The following is a 22,331-nucleotide window of genomic DNA, read 5'->3' as shown; positions in this document are numbered from 1 at the left end:
CAATAAAAATAGAAAGCGAATTTCTCAACTTCACAACTATTTTACTTTACAAATGACTTTACTTCACAGCTGTTTTTCCTCATAGCAATATTAAATTGGCCCTTAATATAACAACTTTGTTTCTCTCATGTTTAGGTTAGATTAAAATATAGGAAAATTTATAGTGGGAATTCATTCGCCATACAAACACTTTTAAACCATTTAATCTTATGGGTTCACTTTTCAATAGTACGGAAAAAAACTTGAATGATTAAAAAGTCCTAAATGGCTTGAAGAGCCAATAGAAGTTTGAAGAGCCAACAAAACTTGAGCTTGAGGTACAAAACTTGAGCTTTATAATGCTTCAAAAAATAGATTTGGATATAACTTAATTCAGTCATGGTCTTTATACAAGAATCTGGACTAACCGAGTCATACAAAAGCTATGGGATCCTTTCACATGTAACTTTTCTATACACATATATCTGAAGTCTCATTTTTAGCAAACCCAGGTTAACTTTGAAGGAAAGATCTGGAATTTCATGTTAATTTACATCAAGTTACAATGCCCATGACCATAGTCTACTCGCTAATATAACTAGTGGATGGCATATCTGAAACTGATGAAGACCACTTGAAATAACTCTAGAAAAGCCAATGTTTTTTTCTCGGAGTTCTTGTAGGAAGATCTGGAAATAGATTAGTAGACGAATCAGGATTATATCTCTCAACAGTATCTAGACCAAAATGTCAAAAAGAAACAAAATCGCATGTAAAAAATACAAGTAGTAACAGTTTAGTTCATCACCTGCACTTGCATATAGTGAATTATAATGCACTTCACTCCAAAAGCTCAGCCAAATCTCTGAAAAAACACAGAAGGGCAGTCAAGTTAAACAAAAACAATAGAAACCTCAATAATGTTTTTAAAGGTTCGACAGAAACTGACATATCAAGTTACTTATATTGGACTCAGGGCCATCCAAATTTATGGTTCAATGCAAATATTAAGTACGAGCAATGCCTTTCTCATCCACTGGTAGAATACAGATGGACAATCGAAGAGAACAGATGTTGGACACATTATATTTGCTCAAGACAAATTTTCACATTAACAGGATTTCAATGATTGACACATTATATTACCATAGAGCGTATCCAAAAAGCAACTTAGTTCAATTCATGCCCAATTTTGCTAATTTGGCTTGATTTTTCAGCAACATTCCACTTAGTTAATTATGTACATTACACATTTCTTTCAACTTTCATGGCACACTATAAATTTTTTTGACAAGATAAAGTAAGCAAATGAGAAATACCTCGGGTAGGTGTCTTGTCTTTAGGAAGGATCTCAATATAGCAAGTGTCTCGGAATGAGGTGATTAAACAAATTTTGGCCCCATACTACAGACAAAGCCATAAATTGTTAGAAAGCAATCACTTGAGAACTCAACAATATAAATAGAGCGAGAAAGGACAAGACCATTAATGAATAAACAGACATAAAGCAAGAGAATCAACAGATACAAAGACACATGTTTTGTTATATCTTTACTTCAATCTCATCAAAACTTACATTTAAACAAGATAAAAACAAAACCATATACAAATGAACAACTTCTAAATAATATAGATTGACTTGGATCATGATTTATGCAGAATGGTACTGTGTTAATTATAGAAAATGGAAAACTAAGTTCTTTGCAAACCTATGTATGAAACCTCACAAGACAAGGTGCAAGAACACAACAGGCCGTAAGTGAGGTTGCAGAGACCAAGTTTTCATTGTAAGTAATGTTTAATTGTAGCTCATCAATTACTAGCTTCTTATGATAAAAAATGATTCATTTCTGATCTATATGTAAGGAAACACCGATGTGGCTACATCATACATAAAATGAATTAATGATACCTTGAAAAGACAATGGTGATTGGTGAGGTGAAGAAGAAGAAGAAAGTAAGCATGTTCACTTAGTGACCTCAAAAGCACCTCATATAAAGGAAAGAAAGGTATAGAGCTCAACTTACTCGGTCTGCAGCTGCCTGTAGGGTAAGATGATCTCCCCATTCCCCAGACCTAGTGCCATTCAAAGTGTTGTACAAAATTGAATGAAGTTTTAGTAACAATTAGAGAGATGACAACATGTCTCATATTTTGCAGTAAAAAATCAATAGGCACGAAAGCAGATATCTAACTTTTTCATCTTCTTCAGATAGCTTTTGTACTTCATTGGGACGTAAGCTTCATAGAGTTTTCTGAAATGCTTTAGCTGAAACATAGAAAGATAAATAAATAAATAGTAAGCAACCACATACTATAAAGAAAACGTACAATCTTCAAAATCCATCAAGCCTAACCATAACTAAACTCAGGTAAAGAAGTGAACTCATTAAAAGAGTTTCATCAGTCATACCTGCTTTATCACCTGTTTTCTTACATGCTTGTGGTAATCCGTATTCCGAAACAATTGATCAGCTAGTGCTCGAAACTGCAGCATGTTAACAAAATATTTTACAGATCATATATATGTGTGGTATGTGTTTGTGTTTAAATTTATAAAGAGAAAGAAAGATATAAAAAGATGCAAATAATTAGAAAACATTAGGCTGATAAATCATTCATTGTAGCCAAACCTGGCAATTTCCATCACCCTCGATCTGCAGCTCAGATAAATCATATGTAGCCAACCTGAATTAATTAAAACAAATGTATTATGGCCAAGTAAAGGTGATAACAAATTTATGATGATTTTTCCTACTATCATATATTCATCACAATTACAAACCCAAGTACACAGCAAGCTGCTTGGTGAGAGCTATATCTTGCATTAGTTAACCCACATAAATTTCCCAAATGGAGAGTAGCAAATAGGATGTCAGGAATTTGTACTTCCAAACTGAAAAATGTCATCAATATAAGAAAGTCCTGAATGGATTGCCCGAAACAAAGGATTTTTTTTGTTTAGTTTGTTGTGAGAAAATAAAATTTGTATCAAATTACACTGATTAATTCATGGCCTACTATAAGCACTGAATAAAGGAAAAGTTCAGTAAACTAATCATGTGGCAAGCTTGCAACAAAGAAATCAAGAACAAAGTGGGTAGAGAGCTCATTACAAAGTTACAACCTTTCTGACAACCGCTTATGGTCTAGGGTAGCATCATTCACGTCAGGTATCTCTCCATTTAACCGGGGAGTGTGCTGCAAACACGGGGAATTAGTGAGTACATAGATATCAGTGAATATCCAGAAGCTACCCAATTTTCAGTAGGACTGACAATGATAATTATCTCATGCATTTATGCACTACTCAAGACAGTAGGCGAAATGAAATATATTTTTGGTTTTAAGATGTAGAAGCAAGTAACACACATCTGGTTAAACAGAGTAAGAATCAAGTGATATAACTTAATGTAGCAAGCAAAAAGTCTCCCCCATTCCAACACATAGACCTATCAATTGTGTATGACAGAAGTAGATGATGCTCAAATTATGCAAAAACAAAAATTAGCATGTCCACAATGATATTAAAAGCCCAAGCATTTAACTTGCAATGAGATTCCATATCCCATGCTACCTTCATTCATACAGTACACCAGCACAAACATATGTCTAAAGGAAATACTATAGGTGACCCTCCCCCCCCCCCCCCCCCCCTCTCTCCCCTTCCTCAAGTTAGGTAGATGAAAGAGAAAGTAAGAAAAAGAAAACAAAAAAGATGTGAAACTTCAAGATCAACCCAATGATCATGGAATTTGGAAGAGTGTGAAGTAGTTCAAGCATCGCTATACCCGCTTTTACATGCATTATTTGTTTGTGTCAAAACAGACTTGTGGTAGTTCATTACAAGTGTTCCACCACATCAGAAAATATAGATGTGTATATGGTGCCCCCAAAGGTCAGCAATTAGTAATAAGATGAGTTTCAAACTCTGAGATCTACTCTGCATCAAAACCAAACGCCTCAACAGTTTCTTGAAGCCTATTCTTTGCTTCACCAACTCCTCTATAATCTTTTAACCAGGGAAGAAGTAACATTATAGACATGGTGAGGAACATTACCGGAATGGAATCTAGGTGGGAGAGTCTTTTCCCCAGCCTGCCATCAGTTTTCACCTTTTCCTCTTCCGCCAAAATACTTGCAATGGTCTGGTCATCCTCTGTATCATCATGGGAACTATTCAAACTCGAGCTTGAACTCGCACTTGCATTGCTATGGCTTGCATTCATACTATCTCAAGTAAATAGATAGCAGTTACACCCCTGCAATGGTTTGGCGTCCAAAGTTTATACCTTCAAAACAGCACACACGATGATAGTAAGGTCAATAGAAAACTACCCAACAAGTAAAAAGTATCAATGAGCTAGGACCCGCAAAAATTTCAGAATAATTTTATGGATTAATAACATTTCACATTTTTACTCCTCTTATCCGCTGTTTGGCTGCTGAGAAAACATAGGAAAAGAAATGAAACCAATAGTTTGAATGAATTGTATCTTGTATTTTTTTTTACATTAAGTCCTTAAAAGGACAAGTCTTGAATCGAATTAGTCAGCAAGCATATAGATATTTCAGTTTATTGGTGACATGATTTGATCCAACTTTTTCTTTTCATTTTCTCACCAGCCAAACGGCACATAAGAAAAGCAATTCAATAGCAACAAGTAGTCAACATCATACATAGATTAAATTAAAAAGAAAAAAAAGGTAATAGAAATGTATAAATTAGTACTGAAATAAAAAAAAATAACCAAGACGAATAATTGGAGAAAGAAGAACCTGCAGTTCAGTTTAGTTGTTGTGGAAATACTATATATAATTAATACAAAATTTTTGTTCTCCTTTCTCAATCTTGTACCTCCTAGTTGAACTTTAAGAGATGATACGGCTTTGTTCAGCTGAAATATTTCAATCCGCAGAAGCAAATCAACAAACAGAGAAGATCCAAAATCTAAGCTTTCTCTTGTCGGCTTTTCTCAGTAACCAAACAGGGGGCAAGAATGAACTGTAAGATATGCAACTCAATATAATAAGGCTCAAATAAAAAAATAAAAGTTACCCGCGTGATTTAACTGTATAAATATCTTAACAAAGATAAAAATGCTTAAATATAAAATATAATTAATTGACCAAAAAAATATAAATATAATTAGAAAAATGGAGGCTTCCCAGGTGTGATAATATGGCGAAACAGGCAAAATATGATCACAGCCAGTCAAACGGCACATAATCCAGAAAGGAAATATATTATTGGGAAATTATAAAAAAAAAATTTGAAATTTTACTCTATTTATTTATTTTTTTTTTCTTGTTATATTGGAGGAATCAAAATCTTCACATATCATAATCTTAACTTATTAATTTTCTCATTCTCCCTCAGTATTTTAGCTAATTTGAATGGTTAAGTTTACCTAATTTTTGTTAGATCCGACAATTGACTTCGGTGAGGTCTATAAAAATTTGGATTAGTGCCGAACAATCAATTAATGTCTTGTTGTTTTTAAGCTCTTATAATTAGCCAAGTAGTAAAGAATAATGGAAAAATAAAATTTAATTTTAGAATAGTCCAAAGAACTAGATTTCTTCTCATTTTCAATGTATGGAAAAGAATAATGTATCTTGAATTTTAAATTAGTTCTAAATAATTCAATTTATTAATTGGATTTATCACAATTAATAAGAAAAATAGGTAATATTTCCCATCAACCAAACAGAATAAAGAGTTAATTACACTTATCCTCTTTAAGGTTTATCGTATTTTCACATACATCTCATAGAATTTCAAAAATTATACATATATCCCCTGAAGTTTCAAGACTATTGCATATAAACAAGAGAACAAAATAAATAAACAAAAAATAAAATATTTGTATTGAAATTGGACCTTACACCTTAAGTAATCTTATTAGGCCATTTAACCTTTTAGCATGTCATTTTACATAATTTCTCATTATTTTTCGTCTAACTATAGGGGGTTATATGCAATAATTTTGAAACCTCAGAGAGTGTATGTGTAATTGTTGAAACCCCAGAGGGTATATATGAAAATATAATAAATCTCAAAGGGTGTAAGTGTAATTAATTTCAGAATAAACTGGATAGATATTGTCTTATATAATAAAAAGTTAAAGAAAAAAGAAAGTAATCAATTAAGAAATAAAAAGTTTTATCTATAGGTATGGGTAAAATGGCGGTGGGGAAAACAATGAAGGACAGGAATGGGTTTCGAAGTGTTAGACAAAACGTCATTCTCTATTTTTCGACAATAACAAACAAAAATTGACCTGGTGGTCCTGGTCTATCAATTTTTTTTTTTTTTCTTTGAGATAGTATTTGGTACAAAAAGTAAAAAAAGTTAACTCATGCGACCCAAAAATAATTATTGGCTTGGTTGACTATTTTCATTTTTTGATTTTTGTTGTCCTACATAAATTCAAGAGTCCGTTAACATGCAGGTACTGATACCACAAATTATTAACCAAAACCACCTAAAGCCCCTTTCTTTCTTTGCGAGCCAACTACCACAATGCTAATATTCTTTTGCGGACACCACGCCCACTACATCCCTGCGCCACAGTGAAGCCCATCTGCCAGCGCAATGTTTTGACGAAAATAGGGATAACAAAAATAAAAAATACACAGTTTCAGTTCACAAACTGCTTTCAGTTCACTTTGCAGTTTCAGAAACTGCAGTTTCACTTGTAGTTAGTAATTGCAACTGCAAGCCTGCAGCTCCAATAAACTGCAGTTTCATTTACACTGCAACTACAAGCTTGCAACTCAAATAAACTGCAGGTTCAGTTCATTTGCAGTTTCTGAAACTGCAGTTGCAACTCAAATAAACTGCAGTTTCTGAAACTGCAACTCCAATAAACTGCAGTTTCAACTCTAATAAATTGCAGTTTCTGCAGTTTCAGTTCATTTACAGTTCTAGAAACTGCAGTTTCAGTTCACTTACAGTTCCAGAAACTGCAGTTTCAGTTCACTTACAGTTCCAGAAACTGCAGTTTCAGTTTCAGTTCACACAAACTGCAGTTTCTGCAGTTTCAGTTCACAAACTGCAGTTTCTGCAGTTTCAGTTCACAAACTGCAGAAAGTTCACTGTAAAACAGCAATTTTTTATGCAGTTCCAGAAACTGCAGTTTTCTGCAGTTTCAGAAACTGAACTAAACAAAAAAATCAAGAACCTAAACATAAATCGGCGAAAGGGGTCGTGCAACTCGCTGATCAGGAAGTCTGAGCTCTCGATCTTGCGACGTCGTCCAGATCGATCTTGCGACGTCGTCCAGAGAGAGAGAGGGTGGGCTGGTGGTCAACGCAGGTGGGGGATGGAGTTACTGATGGAGGAAATGAGAGAAAGGAAGAAGAAAAAAAAAGAAAGAGAAAGGAGAAGGAAAAAAAAGAAGAAGAAAGAGAAACGGAGGAGAGAGAAGAGAGAATGAGATCAAGTTTACAGCTGCATCACTTAACACACGCCAGCTGCTTACAGCTGCCCACTCAGCTGCAGTCAACTAAAGCCCATGCAGTCAAACTAACCTAATTCTTAATAAAACTAACCTAATTATTATATATTAATAATAGTGGTATTAAAAGTTAAAAACCATAGGAAATATGTAGTTATCAGTAATTATTTCTAAATTCAATCTTACTTTTGGTTTTTCCATATAAATGCAATACACTTGTACACGTAGACTTCACATCTATTAATTATATAATAAAATATTGTATAAAAAATGTGATACATCTAACATAAAATTATGAGTCCATTAATTATAAGGTACTAACAAAATAAAATATTAACCAAAATTATTCAATCTATTTTTATTAACTTGCGGACACTATCTACCAGCCCAAAAAATAATATGCGGACACCTTCCAAAAGAAACGCATCACAACAAAATCAATTACACAAACAGCCCAAAACTGATCTTCTTCTTTTCTTTGCCAAATCGATCTCTTTCTTCAATTTTACCAAATCGACAATTGTTCATCTTCACTCACAAGTATCGTTCTGCAACTGCAAGCTTGCAACTCCAAAAAAACTGCAGTTTCAGTTCACAAACTGCTTTCAGTTCACTTTGCAGTTTCAGAAACTGCAGTTTCACTTGTAGTTAGTAATTGCAACTGCAAGCTTGCAGCTCCAATAAACTGCAGTTTCAATTACACTGCAACTGCAAGCTTGCAACTCAAATAAACTGCAGTTTCAGTTCATTTGCAGTTTCTGAAACTGCAGTTGCAACTCAAATAAACTGCAGTTTTTGAAACTGCAACTGCAAGTCCGCAACTCCAATAAACTGCAGTTTCAACTCTAATAAATTGCAGTTTCTACAGTTTCAGTTCACTTACAGTTCCAGAAACTGCAGTTTCAGTTCACAAACTGTAGAAAGTTAACTTATAATTTCAGAAACTGCAGTTTCAGTTCACTATAAACTGCAGTTTTTTATGCAGTTCCATAAACTGCAGAAAACTGCAGTTTCAGAAATTGAACTAAACAAAAAAATCAAGAACCTAAACATAAATCGACGAAAGGGCTCGTGCAGATCTTGCACTCCTTGCCGTAATCGGTGAAGGGGCTCGTACAGATCTTGCACTCCTTGTTGTAATCGGCGCGAGTCAAGCCGACATAGGGGTTGTCGCCGAGGCACGACTCGCTGATCAGGAAGTCTGAGCTCTCGATCTTGCGACGTCGTCCAGATCGAGCTCTTTTCTCTCTCTCTTCGCGACTTCTCAGACTTCTCTTTCTCTCGGATTGGAAAACCAGCTAGCTTATAACCACAGCCGTATGGAAAACCAGCTACCTTAAACTTTGCGCTCAATCATCTTCGTCGGAGATCGATGAAGAAGATGGATGAGTTTGGGTGTGGCTGTGGCTGTGGCTGTGGTTGTTGTTGAGTTTGGATGTGAGTGTGGGTGTGTGAATGCAAGTCTGTGTGAGCTATAGTCTAAATAGAGTGTAAATGCGGGTACAATAATGATACCAACTCAAAGTGACCTGATTGTTAATAAAATTAACCTGATTGCTATATATTAACAATAATGGTATTAGAAGTTAAAAACCATAGCAAAGATGTAGTAATGAGTAATTATTTCTAAAATTATATTAGTGTTGAATTGATTTATGTTGAACATCTCTCTAAAAATTACAAAGAAAAACTACAAGCTACAAATCACAGTGATGAACAGAATTAGAGGAATACCCAAGTGCTAATATCTTAAGCTGATCAATGAAAGCAGTGAGATTAGAGTTTACTCTCAAACTAGCTTCATGTCCCATACTCCTCTCATACAGCTTCCTTAACCTATTGCTCATCTCACCCTCCTCCATCACCCTCTTCAATCCTTCCTCAACATCTTTTTGTCCAAAACCACTTAATTTCACCCCAATTCTCCAAACTTTGACAATGTAGCTACAATTCACAAACTGGTCCCCTGCCACCGGATAACACAAGAGGCGCTTCTGACACTGAATCGCCTCCAAAGTTGAATTCCACCCACAATGAGTGAGATAGCACCCCACAGCTTTGTGTTGCAACACCTTCATTTGAGGAGCCCATGACACAATTTTGCCTTGCTTGGACACTCTCTCTAGGTACCCACTTGGTAACCCTTGGCGCCATGAACCCCCCAACACCCAAATGAATGGCTTTCCCAATGCTTCAAGTGCTAATGCCAAACTTTTCACCTTAGCCTCTCCAATGGGGCTAACCCAACTCCCAAAAGAGATGTACATAACAGTGTTGGCCTTGTGCTTGTCTAGCCAGTTCAAGCAGCTAGTATCTTCTTCCCAAAAGCTTGGGTTCTTGGTGGTTGTGTGCTTGCTCAAAGGACCAATTGGGAACACAATTGGGTGAGCATCGTGGGCCAATTGGGTGCTGCTCTTGATCAATTGATGATGATTTTGTTGGTCATCATATTCATGTATATATTCATTTGGAAAAGAATTTACAAGGAGCCATTGAAGAGTTCTTGATCTATCTAAGGTTCTGGTCCAAAATTTAAACCTTGCTCTTCTTGCTGCAGGAGTCCCAATTAGCCATGGTAGCTCTTCACTAGATAGCATAGGTTGATTGGGTAAGAAGCATACACCACCCAGTTGCTTTGGAAATCCTGCCAATTATAGTAATATGATATTTTTAAGTTAGTTTGATGAACCACATGATGAGTTTCTTCAAGATCCTCTAAATCTTCTGCCAATCAAAATCATACTAATTAAGAATTAGATATTAGAATGGGACATGTGATTCAAATAAACATAAAATACACATCAAACAAATTCTAATTTTTTTTTTTTTATTTCAATCTATGTGAGAATGTGAGATGGTTTCATTTCATTTATTTAATTATGCATGTTTGGGACACACTTTAGAATTTATTTATTTATAACAAATAAAATATTATTATGTCATTTTATACAATTATATGGTGACTAAACTTTGAAAAAACTTTTAATGCCTCTAAATAATATCTAAAAATTTATCATAATACTAGATGCACTAATTATTATCTCAATTTCTTATTTTTTATTGACGTAACATATCTTATGAGAATATGTAATTTGTTGTAAATGAATGATAAAATTCAAACTATGAATACTTTCACATCAGTTAACATCTAAAATATGAAGATAATAACTGAGTTTTCTTAACTCCCAATTCCCATCTGAAGTAAACTTCCGGTGCTAATTAATATTTTTGCTACTCAATAGTCAACGTTAGTAAAATATTTCGACAACTCATGAGATATTTTGATGATATAAAGATAAACAAGTGGCACTTTTATCAAGTTTAAAAAATTTATGATCAATCATTTACAATTTTATAACGTCAGCTACAAGCCTATAATAATATTTAAGGAAGAAGATTCAAAATACGTGTCGTTTTGGATTGCACGTACCCCAACTACAATAATCCTCAACAATTAACAGTTGACCCAACAAATATGCTTACTTCAATATAAGCAGATTGGTATATGGTAAATATACATATAATGGCATGTGTTTATTTGAAGCACATTCCATGTTAATTATATTTAGAATAATACTACATATAGCATTATATATTAACATTAATTTTTTTGGTACATTATTAACCATTTTTTTCGTATAGATATATACAAAAACATATGAGTCTCATGATATAGAATATCACTGGTGATCAATAATATAAGATAAATAGTTTTATCTTGTTTATGTGAGATGTAGCTAGAGACCAGTTATGTTTTAAGTATGAACCGCAACCATTGTGTGATTCTACATAATCTTGAAAACTAATGGTAAAGATGCTAAATTTGGACAACATCTCTTACAAATATGGAACCCACGTAAAATTCATTTATACAAAGTTAAAAATTAAATTGTAAAACATGAAAATTAAAATTCAATCTAGTACACTTAATTTTAATAAAAATAAAATCTTATATGAAGATGAAAATCTGAAAAGCCCAATTAAAGAGGTGCATAAGGAGAAACTGATCGATGATTCATGCATGATATATAAGATTAGCAGCTAATTAATTACCTGTGTCAGAAATAAGGCCAGAGCTGGCCATGTCTGGTATGGCAGCGATCAAACGGTAAGTGGAAAGCATGGCAGGCCAAAATCCAGCGGCGGCGACCCCACATCGATCGGCCACTTGTATAGCCCATGAAGCCAACAAATCAACAACTACGCACACAACCCCTCCATCCTTATCGAGTTGGCGGACAAGGGTCTCAAAATGGGAGGGCATGTAGTCCTCCATGGCCTTCTCAATGGCAAAGAAGTCTCGGGGGGTGTCCTTGTCCAACCCGTCTGGGATTGGCATGCACAGAATCTTGTCCTGGGGGTCAAGTTTTGGGACTATCTGGTGGTGAATGTAGTCCGGAGTGACCAGCACTGGCTTAAACCCATGGCTGAGGAAGGTTGAGGCTAACTTGAGCATGGGGGTCACATGTCCTTGTGCTGGATATGGAACCAAGATGATGATGTTGTTGCTCCTCTTTGTGCACTTCATGTTTCCCATTTTCTATATATGCGCGCTGGATATTATGATTCAATTAAGTCTCTGAAACAAGATCGAGGCTATGTTTATAGAGAGGGATTGGAGAGGGAGATGAGTACTAGTGAGTCAACTAAGCATGTGCATATATCATCATGCATGTGTGTTATAAATTATAATTTATAAGCCTATATACTTCATGCTCACTGATCCTTTTGCAACAAAGTTAATTTATAAACAATATTAATTAGGCATATCTCCATTAGATTTGGTTATCAAATTAAGTAAATTTAGAAACTCATCTATCTTTACTACGATAAAGGTACACGTCTATTGTGAGGCTAATTCAGCGCAGCAGCTGATTTTGATTAGCTAAATAGCTGGGGTCACTCCTTAGTGGCCAAAAAAAAAAAAATAGGGTCACTCCTTTGTAGGTTCCCAAATTTAGACCGACCATTTTAATTCTATCGATTTTAGTCTACTTATGTCTTCGGAATCTTCAGGGTCTTCATATATTTAGACATGAGTTCGTGTACTAGTTTGTATATCTTTAAAAAGTAATAAAGGAGATGAACTATTTGCTGTTGTATAAACAATTAACGTATATTTTGGTGTCTTTTATATTAGTCACGACACACACCCTTAGAATTTGGATCCCCTTGTCTTTGAAAATCAAAACTATAATATTGAATTCATCTAGTTGTAATTTCCTTCAAATAGAAAAGTAGAGCAAGTTGAAGTTATTTATGTTTTTAAGTTTTTTTAATGTTGTATATTTTTATCCTCCGATGTGGGACAAGATATATCCCAACCCCAATTTGGGTCACCTGGCTAAGTTCTTTTTTGGCCACTAAAACATCTGGCTGTTTAATTAGTTAGGTGGATGTGAAGTCCTCTAAAGCATGCAATCATCGTCCAATGGAACTGGAGGTTAGGCATAGGGGCACCCACAAGTCCACAACTATATATATATTTTTTGATTCAGGCATGGGCAGTGTTTTGTACACGTGCTGAATTTTGATTCATACTTCAAGTCTTCAAATGTCATACCTTTTTCGCGACTTCATCAACCAATGATTGATCGAATTGGTTTTTATTATAAAAAAAAAAAAATTGTGTGTGATCGTAATCACATTACATACGTGTTAACAACTTACTCAGATTGTAATATTTGAAATAGATTGTAAATTTTTTATTTTATTTTTTTATCGAATTACAGATAAATGATGATTAAATTATTACATAATTGATGAGTTATGGATAAAATCTTGACATTATTAATAACATTCGTAATGGAAAATCTTGTGTGCACGCCTACTTTGTTGCCAAAACTGCAGGCTGCAGGAAACCAAACCACCTTACCGACTTGGATGTATGTAAGTGCACATGAAAGTGATGAAAGTGGAGCAAAACGCCAATTGTTAGTGCGCCATACAATACAATTCCATGTGGTCCTCGGCTATATATAATAAATGTAGAAGAAAAAGAGCAACACCCGCGTGCTTTTCATGAAAGCATAACGTAATCCTGCCATGTTGTTAAAGTGAGGGAATAGTAGAATACCAACCCTCTTTGTGTGTGTGTGTGTGTGTGTGTGTGTGTGTGTGTGAGCGGTGAAGGTACGTGGCTGGACTCATCAACCCGCTTTCACATACTGCTTTACAATAAGATATTTGTACTTTTGTATAGTGTGAAGGTGTTGAAGGCATGCTTAGATAATATGAACAATTAATTTATGAAAGTGTGGGAAACAAATTAACCAACCACATTGTTCATTTGCAGATGAGGGATTAAAGTGGTCAAAAGCCAATTAACGCGTTAAACTTGGGCAAAATGCCAATGTTTATTAGGTGAGCCATACTTCTACATTCGAGAAGGTCGAGGAAAAGTAGGAAAAACAAACGTGATTTTCATGAGATTAAAGCATATAACACAATTTTGGTAAAGAAGTTGCATCTGGCTGCACGTGGGACCTCAAACGCTTGCACTTTACCACATTACCACGTACCCACCAAGAACACAAGAAGTCTTTTGGCTTTTGCACAAAAGTGTAATTAGGACGTGACTTGTAAAGCTCCAAGCCTCCAACTCAGATATGTAGTCTAAGGTTGCTAATAATATTGTGTTTGTGGCAAGGAAAGCAAAGAGGAAAAGGAAGAGCCCCTTTTGTTGCATATATTTCACCAAATTTTTGCTATAGAATTAATGCATTGGTAGAGGCCCATCAAACTATATTGTTGGCCACATTTCACATACATGAATTTCGTCTTTTTGAGAGATATAATTAACAATATGATAAATACAATTATAATTAGTGACAGATGTAAGAAATTTTTTTTTTTGACAGAAAGTACCATAAGTTACCTACCTCAGCTTTTATGAGATATTGACCACCTTATGAAAAATATAAATGGATGAACTGAGTTGTTGAAGCAAATTAATAGGGAAAGTTATGTGGGAGTGATAGGTCACATGCACTAGCCCACTGGTTCGAAGTGTTTCAAATGAAAAAAGTTCTTTTATCTTACATGTTCTCCTTAATGAAAGGTGAAAATTGAATCAAATAACTAAAAATTTTCAGGGACAAAAAAATATGTGTTTAACTCATCTAAGGTTTTTCTTTGATTAAGGAGAATTTGAAGGTCTAACTCTTATAATAAGTAGGGTTGGGTTTTTTTTACTGCAAAACCAATCCGAACCGATTCGATGGTTATTGGTTGAAAATCAATTTTGGTGGTCTGACCGAACCGTATCGCCTCTCTTTGATGTCGGAAAAGGCTTGGACGCTGTCCCCCTCGAAACACCAAAATCCTGAACCGCCACCAACATCGACACCCACTGAGCCTAACCGAACTTGAAAAGTCGGTAACCTCCCGGAATTGGATCGGCAGCGGTCCGTTTTGTGCTCCTCCGCTGCTGTCAATAAGGGCCGTTCAGATCAGTTACCGACACTGACCCACCCCTGTTAATATTCATAAGTGTGAAGGTAAATGCAGAGTTGAACCCCACTTAACTCATTGGAGTTTAAAATTTCAAAATTGACTGCAAACTATTGTTAAAAGAAAATAAAACATTGAAGAAAACTTGTTGGTTGTTACAATTGAATCTTGTTAGAGACCAACATCTCTTATACATGGCCTGATGGAAGTCCCATCCCAAGAAGATACAATAGCACTGGGCCCTGCCCATGAAAACCGTACAGGTTATATGTAAGGCCCAAGACCCGGTTTTCTTATTTTGATGAGGCGACGTGTGCAGCAGCCCCAACAACATTCCACATGATTTAGGATGAGTTAATTACACTTACATCTTCTGATGTTTATTATCTTTTCACATATATCTCATGGATTTTAATAATTACACATACACCTCATGAAGTTTTAAAACTATTGTATATAACCCCCTACAAGAGAAAAAAAATAAAATAAAAAATAAAAATTTTAATGAAGTTGAACTTTACATTTTGAGTAATCTTATCAGGTTATTTAATTTCGCATGCTTTTTTGCATAATTTATCATCAATTTTCGTCTCATTATAGGGGTTATATGTAACAATTTTAAAATTTCAAGAGATATATGTGTAATTATTGAAACTCCAGAGGATATATATGAAAAAATAATAAACGAGATATAAGTTTAATTACCTCGATTCATAATCGATAAAGCTGAGTAACATGAGGGCCAAACCAAAGGTACCAAACGACACGACAAGCAATCGTTACAGATGACGTAGGATTTGGATAAGAAGACCAACCGACGCGATCGACAAACAACCACTTCATCAAGACATCAACATCCATTCACCATTCCATTGCGTCTTTAATCGATGTCCATAATGGCCTTGCCTTGACTCGACTCGACTCTTTGCAATTAGCATTCTCAATTTCTCATGCTTAACGTAACAACTAACAACGTTGAAAAACACTCCAAGCCTAGAAGCTGCCTGCCACTTGTGTCGAATATTTCATTATTCAAGGGAATATATCAAATTAATTAAATAAATAAAAGCCCTTTCAACTGACTCACAAGATTTTTTTATTTTTATTTTTTATTCTTTCCTTTTTAATTAGAAATGACTACACGAGTATACATTAGATTGAATAATATTATACTTATCACATTCTTATACTATATTTTTATACCATCCCACGTATCATTATTTTATTGGACAGAGTTTTTATTTTCCTTTTTGAGTTTTTATTTTGATTTTTTAGTATCCAATGTATGAATGCCATGTAAGTTGCCACATAAGGTGGTATGAAATTGTGGTATAAAAATGTGGTATATCTAACACTACTGCATTGGATTTAAGAAAGAATAATGCTATATTTACCACATTCTTATACCATATTTTTATACCATCTTACGTGTCATTATTTTACGGGACAAAGTTTTTCTTTTTCTTTTTGGATTTTTGTTTTTATTTTTTAGTGTCTAATGCATGAATGCCATGTAAATTATCACATAAGGTGGTATGAAATTATGGTATAAAAATGTGGGATGTCTAGCACTACTATTTAAGAAAAGTATATAAAAAGTGTGGGCACGTGTCAATTCGTAGGAGGTTGCGGAGCAGCAACACAGGGAGTTAAGATTAAGAAGCAAAACACGTACTTCTTGTATACAAACAGATTAAGACATAAACACAGATTAATTGTTAATTAATAGCTACTTAATAATGCGTGGCCTGCCACAGAGTTTTTTAGACTGTGATCGTTTGGCTTCTTAATTAATGATAATCGGCTTGTGATTCCCCACGCGGTCTAGCCGCCCGCGTAAAAGCCACCGCCTTGAGATGGAGGTCGAGCCTGCTTCTAAGAAACAACCACTTCACCAATTCTCACCTGCTTTTCTCTTTATATAAATACAACCCAATTCTGCAAATATCAAATAACCCAAACCCAATTCAATTTCTTCATTGTTTTGATTCTTCTTCTTCTTCTTCTTGTCCAATTGTATACTTTAGCAATCTAGCTAAACCTCTCTGTTTTCCCACGCGTCTCTGATCGATTTTTGAAGAGCCTTATTATTGTTTAAAGATGAGTTCCACAGGTACTGAACTCCATCCTCTCTAATTCTTATATGTTCTTAGGAGTAATAATATTAGTCTAAGCATTAAAGATTAGGTTTCTTGCATATATGGCCAAGCTTTGTTGAAATTAAATTGCAGGTTTCTAGTACGTTTCTAGTTTCTACCATATATCCATGATCACGAAATTCATTATTTTTTTTTTTTTCTAGTTAGGCTAATTAAGCTAGCAAATTGTCAAGATTTATATTTCATTGAACTTGGTTTTTATCTTAGTTTCTCAAGGAATTAATTAATAGCAACTATATTTGGGTTGCTTAATTGGGCATGTCACATGTGTTGGGAATATTAATCCAAAGAAAGCAGAAGTCTTACTTTTTTTTTTTTTTATGTTGAAAAGAATATAATAGTAATCCTGCTAATATAATAGTGATCGTATTCATTTAATAAATTGTTAATTTGTTGAATTAATGTGTAATATTGATTGATTGAATGTTGAATGATGTGCAGCATACTCTACTCAAGCTCCCAGTAGCACAGGGCAGGGTCCTTATGTGCAAGCTCCACCCCCTGCTGGCTACCCCACAAAAGATGAGGCCTACCCCCAAAACCAAGTTCCTGTAGAGACCAAGTCCAAGGGTGATGGCTTCTGGAAGGGCTGCTGTGCTGCTGTATGTTGCTGCTGTATGTTGGATGCATGCTTCTAATCATGGACCTGCCTGCAGGCGATTGATTGATTCTTCTAGCTTCCACCCCAAATAATCATCCATCCATATATATCTTTCTTTTCAGTTGCTTTTGCTATATATTTTATTTCCACACCATTTTTATTTAGTTTTATTAATATGTAATGAATGGACCATGTCCATCGGATGCTACATAGTCTTGTAATAATTAATTTAGTTAATTCTCCCTTTTATTGTGGATGATTTGTTTCTTGTATATGGTCCAATTTATTGAATGTTTGACAGACACAATATTGTTCCATATAATTGGTGTTCTTATTCTCGATCACTATCAATACTCTAGATTTTTTCCACTACACTTTCTTTAACTCTTTTCTCAAATTTCAAACATTGGGTGAGACCATTCTATACGAAAGGAAGAATTCGATCACAAAACTTTTCGCATTGTTTATTAAATGGGATGAAGATAAGAATAAAGCAAAGGCAACAATAGGTCAATAGCATGCACGTGTTTGACAAAATTGTCATTCATATTTGAAACTCGTTCAAATAAAAGCATGCGGATTGCTGCCACTTTTTTTTTTTTTTTTTTCCATGGAGAAATGCCAATTTCCTATTCTAGTAATATAGGCTTGGAGTTTTTTTTTTTTTGAAAAGTCAAATAAGAAAGGTTATGCAATGGGTTTTGACTTTTGACTAGTGTGATATGCAACTGGTATGTTAAATATGTAAAACAAAATATTAAAGAAAACAACATATCCAAGAAAAAAAGCACAAAACATATCCAAAGGAGAACAACATTTGAAAATATAAGGTTTGAAACAAAACCCACCAAGTATGATCTAGATAGGTTTACTGGATATGCATTTATGGCTATCGTTTCAAATTTTAAAATGTAATCAACGAAAACCCCTCTAGTGTGTTGACCAGATTTCAAGTATGGAGGAAATTTTGAGATTTTTCTTTAGTTGGAAATTAATATGGTAAAGTATGTAAGATATATTAAAGTTTTGGACTTGCGTTACAATTTAAAAACCAATTAGGTTAGACTCAAAAAAATATCTTTCACAGGTCATTGAATCTAAAAGTGTTCAAAATTATTTGCATTATTGAAAATAACTATATGATATTATAAGTAAGTAAGAATTTGACATCATATGTGATAGCTGGATGTACCACCATTAATAGTATAAAAAGAATTATCATATATAATTTGGATAGATAGGTTCTGCAACCCACTTGATAAATGGCCATTTGTTGGGTGTTGAGTGTTGACTAATGGCTTAAGAAGTCAAGAATGGTGTACGTGTGATACTTAAGAAGTCTACGTGTTTTTATCAAATTAATATTACGTATCTAATAGAGGTGAAACTCACATTTGATCTTGGTTCGTTAATCAACCGAACCACTTGAATGTGGTCTCTAGATCACCCTTTTGCGATGCTTAATTTGTGACTTGTCATGCTCGGAACGCCCATATTGTTCCAACTTCCTTCTTTGTTGGCCATGAACATTAATAAGAGTAAAAGGAAAACCACATGGAAAAAGAAATAAAAGAAACAATGGGCCTCATATGAAGCTACCAATTGGACTATAGTAAACATAAAAGTGGGGAGCAATTGAATCCACATCCCTGCTTCGGCGTTACCATCTGCAAAACCAAACCCAGAATTTCATATGGCTTAAGCCCATTGAGCCTGCCATCTCTCCACCCAATCCATAACTTTTGTCATCATCTTCATCATAATTCCCTTTGTGTTTCTTTTTTTTCGGTCCAAATTTTTAAAATCATATAAATATTTTCAAACTAATGAAGCAAAAAATTCTAAGAAATACCAATTGCACAATTGAATTTCTCTTTACCAAAATTAAAAACAACATTATTTTAGTTATTTGGATTAGGCCCAATAAGCAAACGGACCAAAATATAATCGGCCCACTCCAAGCCCAATACACAATGATTTCCCTAAAACCCTAATTCAGCCCAGACCCGCCAAATACTAGGGTTTCTTGACTGAGCCACCACTACTATATTAACAATCACATAGGGTTCCATCCACCACTCTTTGGCCGAAACCAACCCAGAGAGAGAGAGAGAGAGAGAGAGCCAGAGCTACAGAGATACAAAAATGGTGAAGTTTCTGAAGCCAAACAAGGCCGTGATCGTCCTCCAGGGCCGGTATGCCGGGCGCAAGGCCGTGATCGTACGTGCCTTCGACGACGGCACTCGCGACCGCCCCTACGGGCACTGTTTGGTGGCGGGGATAAAGAAGTACCCGAGTAAGGTCATCCGCAAGGACTCAGCGAAGAAGACGGCGAAGAAGTCCCGGGTCAAGGCCTTCGTGAAGCTTGTGAACTACCAGCACCTCATGCCCACCCGTTATACTCTGGATGTGGATCTCAAGGACGTCGTCACCATCGACTCGCTCCAGAGCAAGGACAGGAAGGTCACCACCTTGAAGGAGACCAAGAAGCGTTTCGAGGAGCGGTTCAAGACCGGCAAGAACCGTTGGTTCTTCACCAAGCTCAGGTTCTGAGGAGCTGCTCAAACGGTGCCGTCGGGGAAATGGGTTCTGCTTTTTTTGTTTTCAAGTTTTAATTTTGATGAAATGGTTTAGGATCTGTGTGGATGATGAGACTTATTATGGGATTTTGAATTAATGTTTAGTTAAAAAAAAATTAGATTTGTTATTACTGAAATATTTCGTTTTATGCTAGTCATTTCCTCATTTGGGTTGCGTGATCTGTTTATTTTCTGCACTTACATTATGGATGTTAATGTTCTTTTGCACCTGAGTTTCAAAACGAGGTCGTTTTGGGCTTTGTCAAAATGGGATTATTGGATTTTAGGGTATGTTGAGCAACTGGATCTGCTGATTTGTTGAGATTTGAGTAGGTTTTAGTGACCAAATGTTCTGTTGACTGCCAATTTTTATTGTTTAGCTTACTGAAATTCATTTGTACTGTGTTGTTGGCATTTAAGAATTGTTTGGAATTTTCAATATTCTACCGTTCTATTATGTGTCTTGTGTCTAAAGTATCATTTAATGACCAATGCATTGGATTTGGGTGGTAGTGATGGGATGCCCTGCAAAATTTGTGGAACATTTTCATAGACTTAATTGGGGTGTCGATAGGGGAATTGGGGTGAGTTTTCATGATTCCATTTAGATTATGGTCAAGAGGAATGACCAAGCTGTGCTAGGTTGGTTTTTCTTTTTGTTGAGATTTTAAACAATATTCCAAGGTTTATTTACCATTTGCTCCCACTGAACAGTTGAAGCCTTTTTCTCTTCAAGTATGTGTCCTCTAAACTGAAAAATCATGTTTTAAATTTTCAGTGACTGCATTATTTTCAGATTGGTATGTTGGATTGACTTAGAATTGGTCTCCAATATAGTTATCCATCATCAATAGAGGACTAGTAGCATGCATGTCTTGGTTTTGGAATCAGGTGTCAGCTTAATTTGGGTGGGTTTTTGTGCCATTGTGAATGTCATCACAGTTTGTAGAAGTTTTTATGAATTGGTAGCATACAATGATGTACATGCTGTTTTATAGATTATGGTGAGGTGGGTTAGGCTTTATTTGGCAGTTTTATTGCACATTGCAGTAATTATAGTGCATACAAGTCTTCAGGCTAGGTCTCCTTCCAGCTTTAAGTTTGGACATCTAAGTCAAACAAACTATTACGCACCTCAAGGAGTGAAATTGCGTATATCTTGTTTTAATAAGCCTCTACATGATGGAGATCTGACTGTAGTTAGGGGAAAATACTAATTTTATTTACGGTTAGTGATGGATGGCCCAACCTTCTTGTGTCAAAAGGGTTGTTTTTCTGTGCTGCATTCTCTGGTTTTGTTATTTGTGTTTGGATGGATAGTTTATGATGCCTGTCCTCTTTGCCCTGGTATGCGCCTCAAAGAAGCTGTTAGGTGGCACCTTAACCATAAGCTGTTGAGAGTTGTGTACCATAACCAGATGCTTCTCATTTTGTTTTTTGTGCTAGAAACTTTAGTTTTATCATTGGTAGTGCTATAGTGCTTAACCAATCCTCTCTCTCTCTCTCTCTCTCTCTCTCTCTCTCTCTCTCTCTCTCTCTCTCTCTCTCTCTTGTTTTTGTATTTTGCTTTGGAAAATGAGTTTCTACATGGACAGAAGCTGTTAATGTGCTTTTTTTGGATGTCATGTATTACTTTCATCATGGAAGAACACAGATGACAGACGAGATTGCTTGCTATTTAACAAAACAATCCTTTCTTTTAACTCAGTGGATGGGTTGATTTCATACAATGAAATTTAAGCTGGAAACATTTTGTTCATGTGATGATTGATGTATGTGTATGTGAAGTGTAATCTTAATATTGATTGAAGTTTTAATTTGTCAAAAAATAAAGGGTTTCAACTACTGCATTTGTTCCAGGCTTATTCTGGATGGAATGTTCATTTGATTTTCAAGGAATTGCTATTCATCTGTTTACGTAGTTGATATTATTGTGTAACTGTAAAACCATATGGCATCATGTGATGCTGTATTATGAATCCATCAGCTACTCGAAATCGAATGGCTTCTTGTTGACTTGATGTGTGGCAGCAAAAGGGGTTAAAGTGGTAGGTGGATTAGATTAGATGTGAAATTTGTGAATGATTTGTGGTGGGC

At 35.2% G+C, this 22,331-nt stretch overlaps 4 protein-coding genes across 6 annotated transcripts; 2 read left to right on the top strand and 2 right to left on the bottom strand.

The window, feature by feature from the left end:
* Positions 1–332: 332 nt before the first annotated feature.
* Positions 333–5,163, bottom strand: LOC147287886 (Cysteine proteinases superfamily protein). 3 transcript variants are annotated; one of them, XR_015121739.1, is made up of 10 exons: positions 4,839–5,163; positions 4,042–4,272; positions 3,108–3,181; positions 2,614–2,668; positions 2,394–2,468; positions 2,176–2,249; positions 2,004–2,056; positions 1,299–1,383; positions 788–844; positions 333–668 (listed from the first exon to the last, which is right to left on the bottom strand). XR_015121739.1 is itself a non-coding variant. In XM_086240009.1 (10 exons), exons 2-10 carry the CDS (start codon positions 4,207–4,209, stop codon positions 625–627), a joined length of 681 nt encoding a protein of 226 aa, XP_086096135.1. In that variant the 5' UTR covers positions 4,210–4,272; positions 4,760–5,161; the 3' UTR covers positions 333–624. The 3 variants fall into 3 exon arrangements, 2 of the variants coding, with proteins under 2 accessions (XP_086096135.1, XP_086096134.1); XM_086240009.1 differs by having other exon boundaries at positions 2,008–2,056; positions 4,760–5,161; XM_086240008.1 differs by having other exon boundaries at positions 2,008–2,056; positions 4,839–5,159.
* Positions 5,164–9,140: 3,977 nt separating this feature from the next.
* LOC147287885 (UDP-Glycosyltransferase superfamily protein) lies at positions 9,141–11,980 on the bottom strand. Its single transcript, XM_086242639.1, has 2 exons — positions 11,497–11,980; positions 9,141–10,087 (listed from the first exon to the last, which is right to left on the bottom strand). Exons 1-2 carry the CDS (start codon positions 11,978–11,980, stop codon positions 9,141–9,143), a joined length of 1,431 nt encoding a protein of 476 aa, XP_086098765.1.
* A 4,865-nt stretch (positions 11,981–16,845) lies between these two features.
* On the top strand, positions 16,846–17,927 carry LOC147287884 (cysteine-rich/transmembrane domain PCC1-like protein). Its single transcript, XM_086239115.1, has 2 exons — positions 16,846–17,008; positions 17,496–17,927. Exons 1-2 carry the CDS (start codon positions 16,996–16,998, stop codon positions 17,690–17,692), a joined length of 210 nt encoding a protein of 69 aa, XP_086095241.1. The 5' UTR covers positions 16,846–16,995; the 3' UTR covers positions 17,693–17,927.
* Positions 17,928–19,732: 1,805 nt separating this feature from the next.
* LOC147287883 (Ribosomal L27e protein family) lies at positions 19,733–20,400 on the top strand. The gene has a single exon (XM_086239114.1). The coding sequence runs from the start codon at positions 19,801–19,803 to the stop codon at positions 20,206–20,208; it is 408 nt and encodes a 135-aa protein (XP_086095240.1). The 5' UTR covers positions 19,733–19,800; the 3' UTR covers positions 20,209–20,400.
* Positions 20,401–22,331: the final 1,931 nt, after the last annotated feature.

Source organism: Dryas octopetala, chromosome 4 (assembly GCF_963921425.1).
Source record: "Dryas octopetala chromosome 4, drDryOcto1.1, whole genome shotgun sequence".
In the NCBI taxonomy this organism is placed as follows: Eukaryota; Viridiplantae; Streptophyta; class Magnoliopsida; order Rosales; family Rosaceae; genus Dryas; species Dryas octopetala.
The sequence above is the reverse complement of the archived record's forward strand: the minus strand, read 5'-3'. Positions and strand labels throughout refer to the sequence as shown.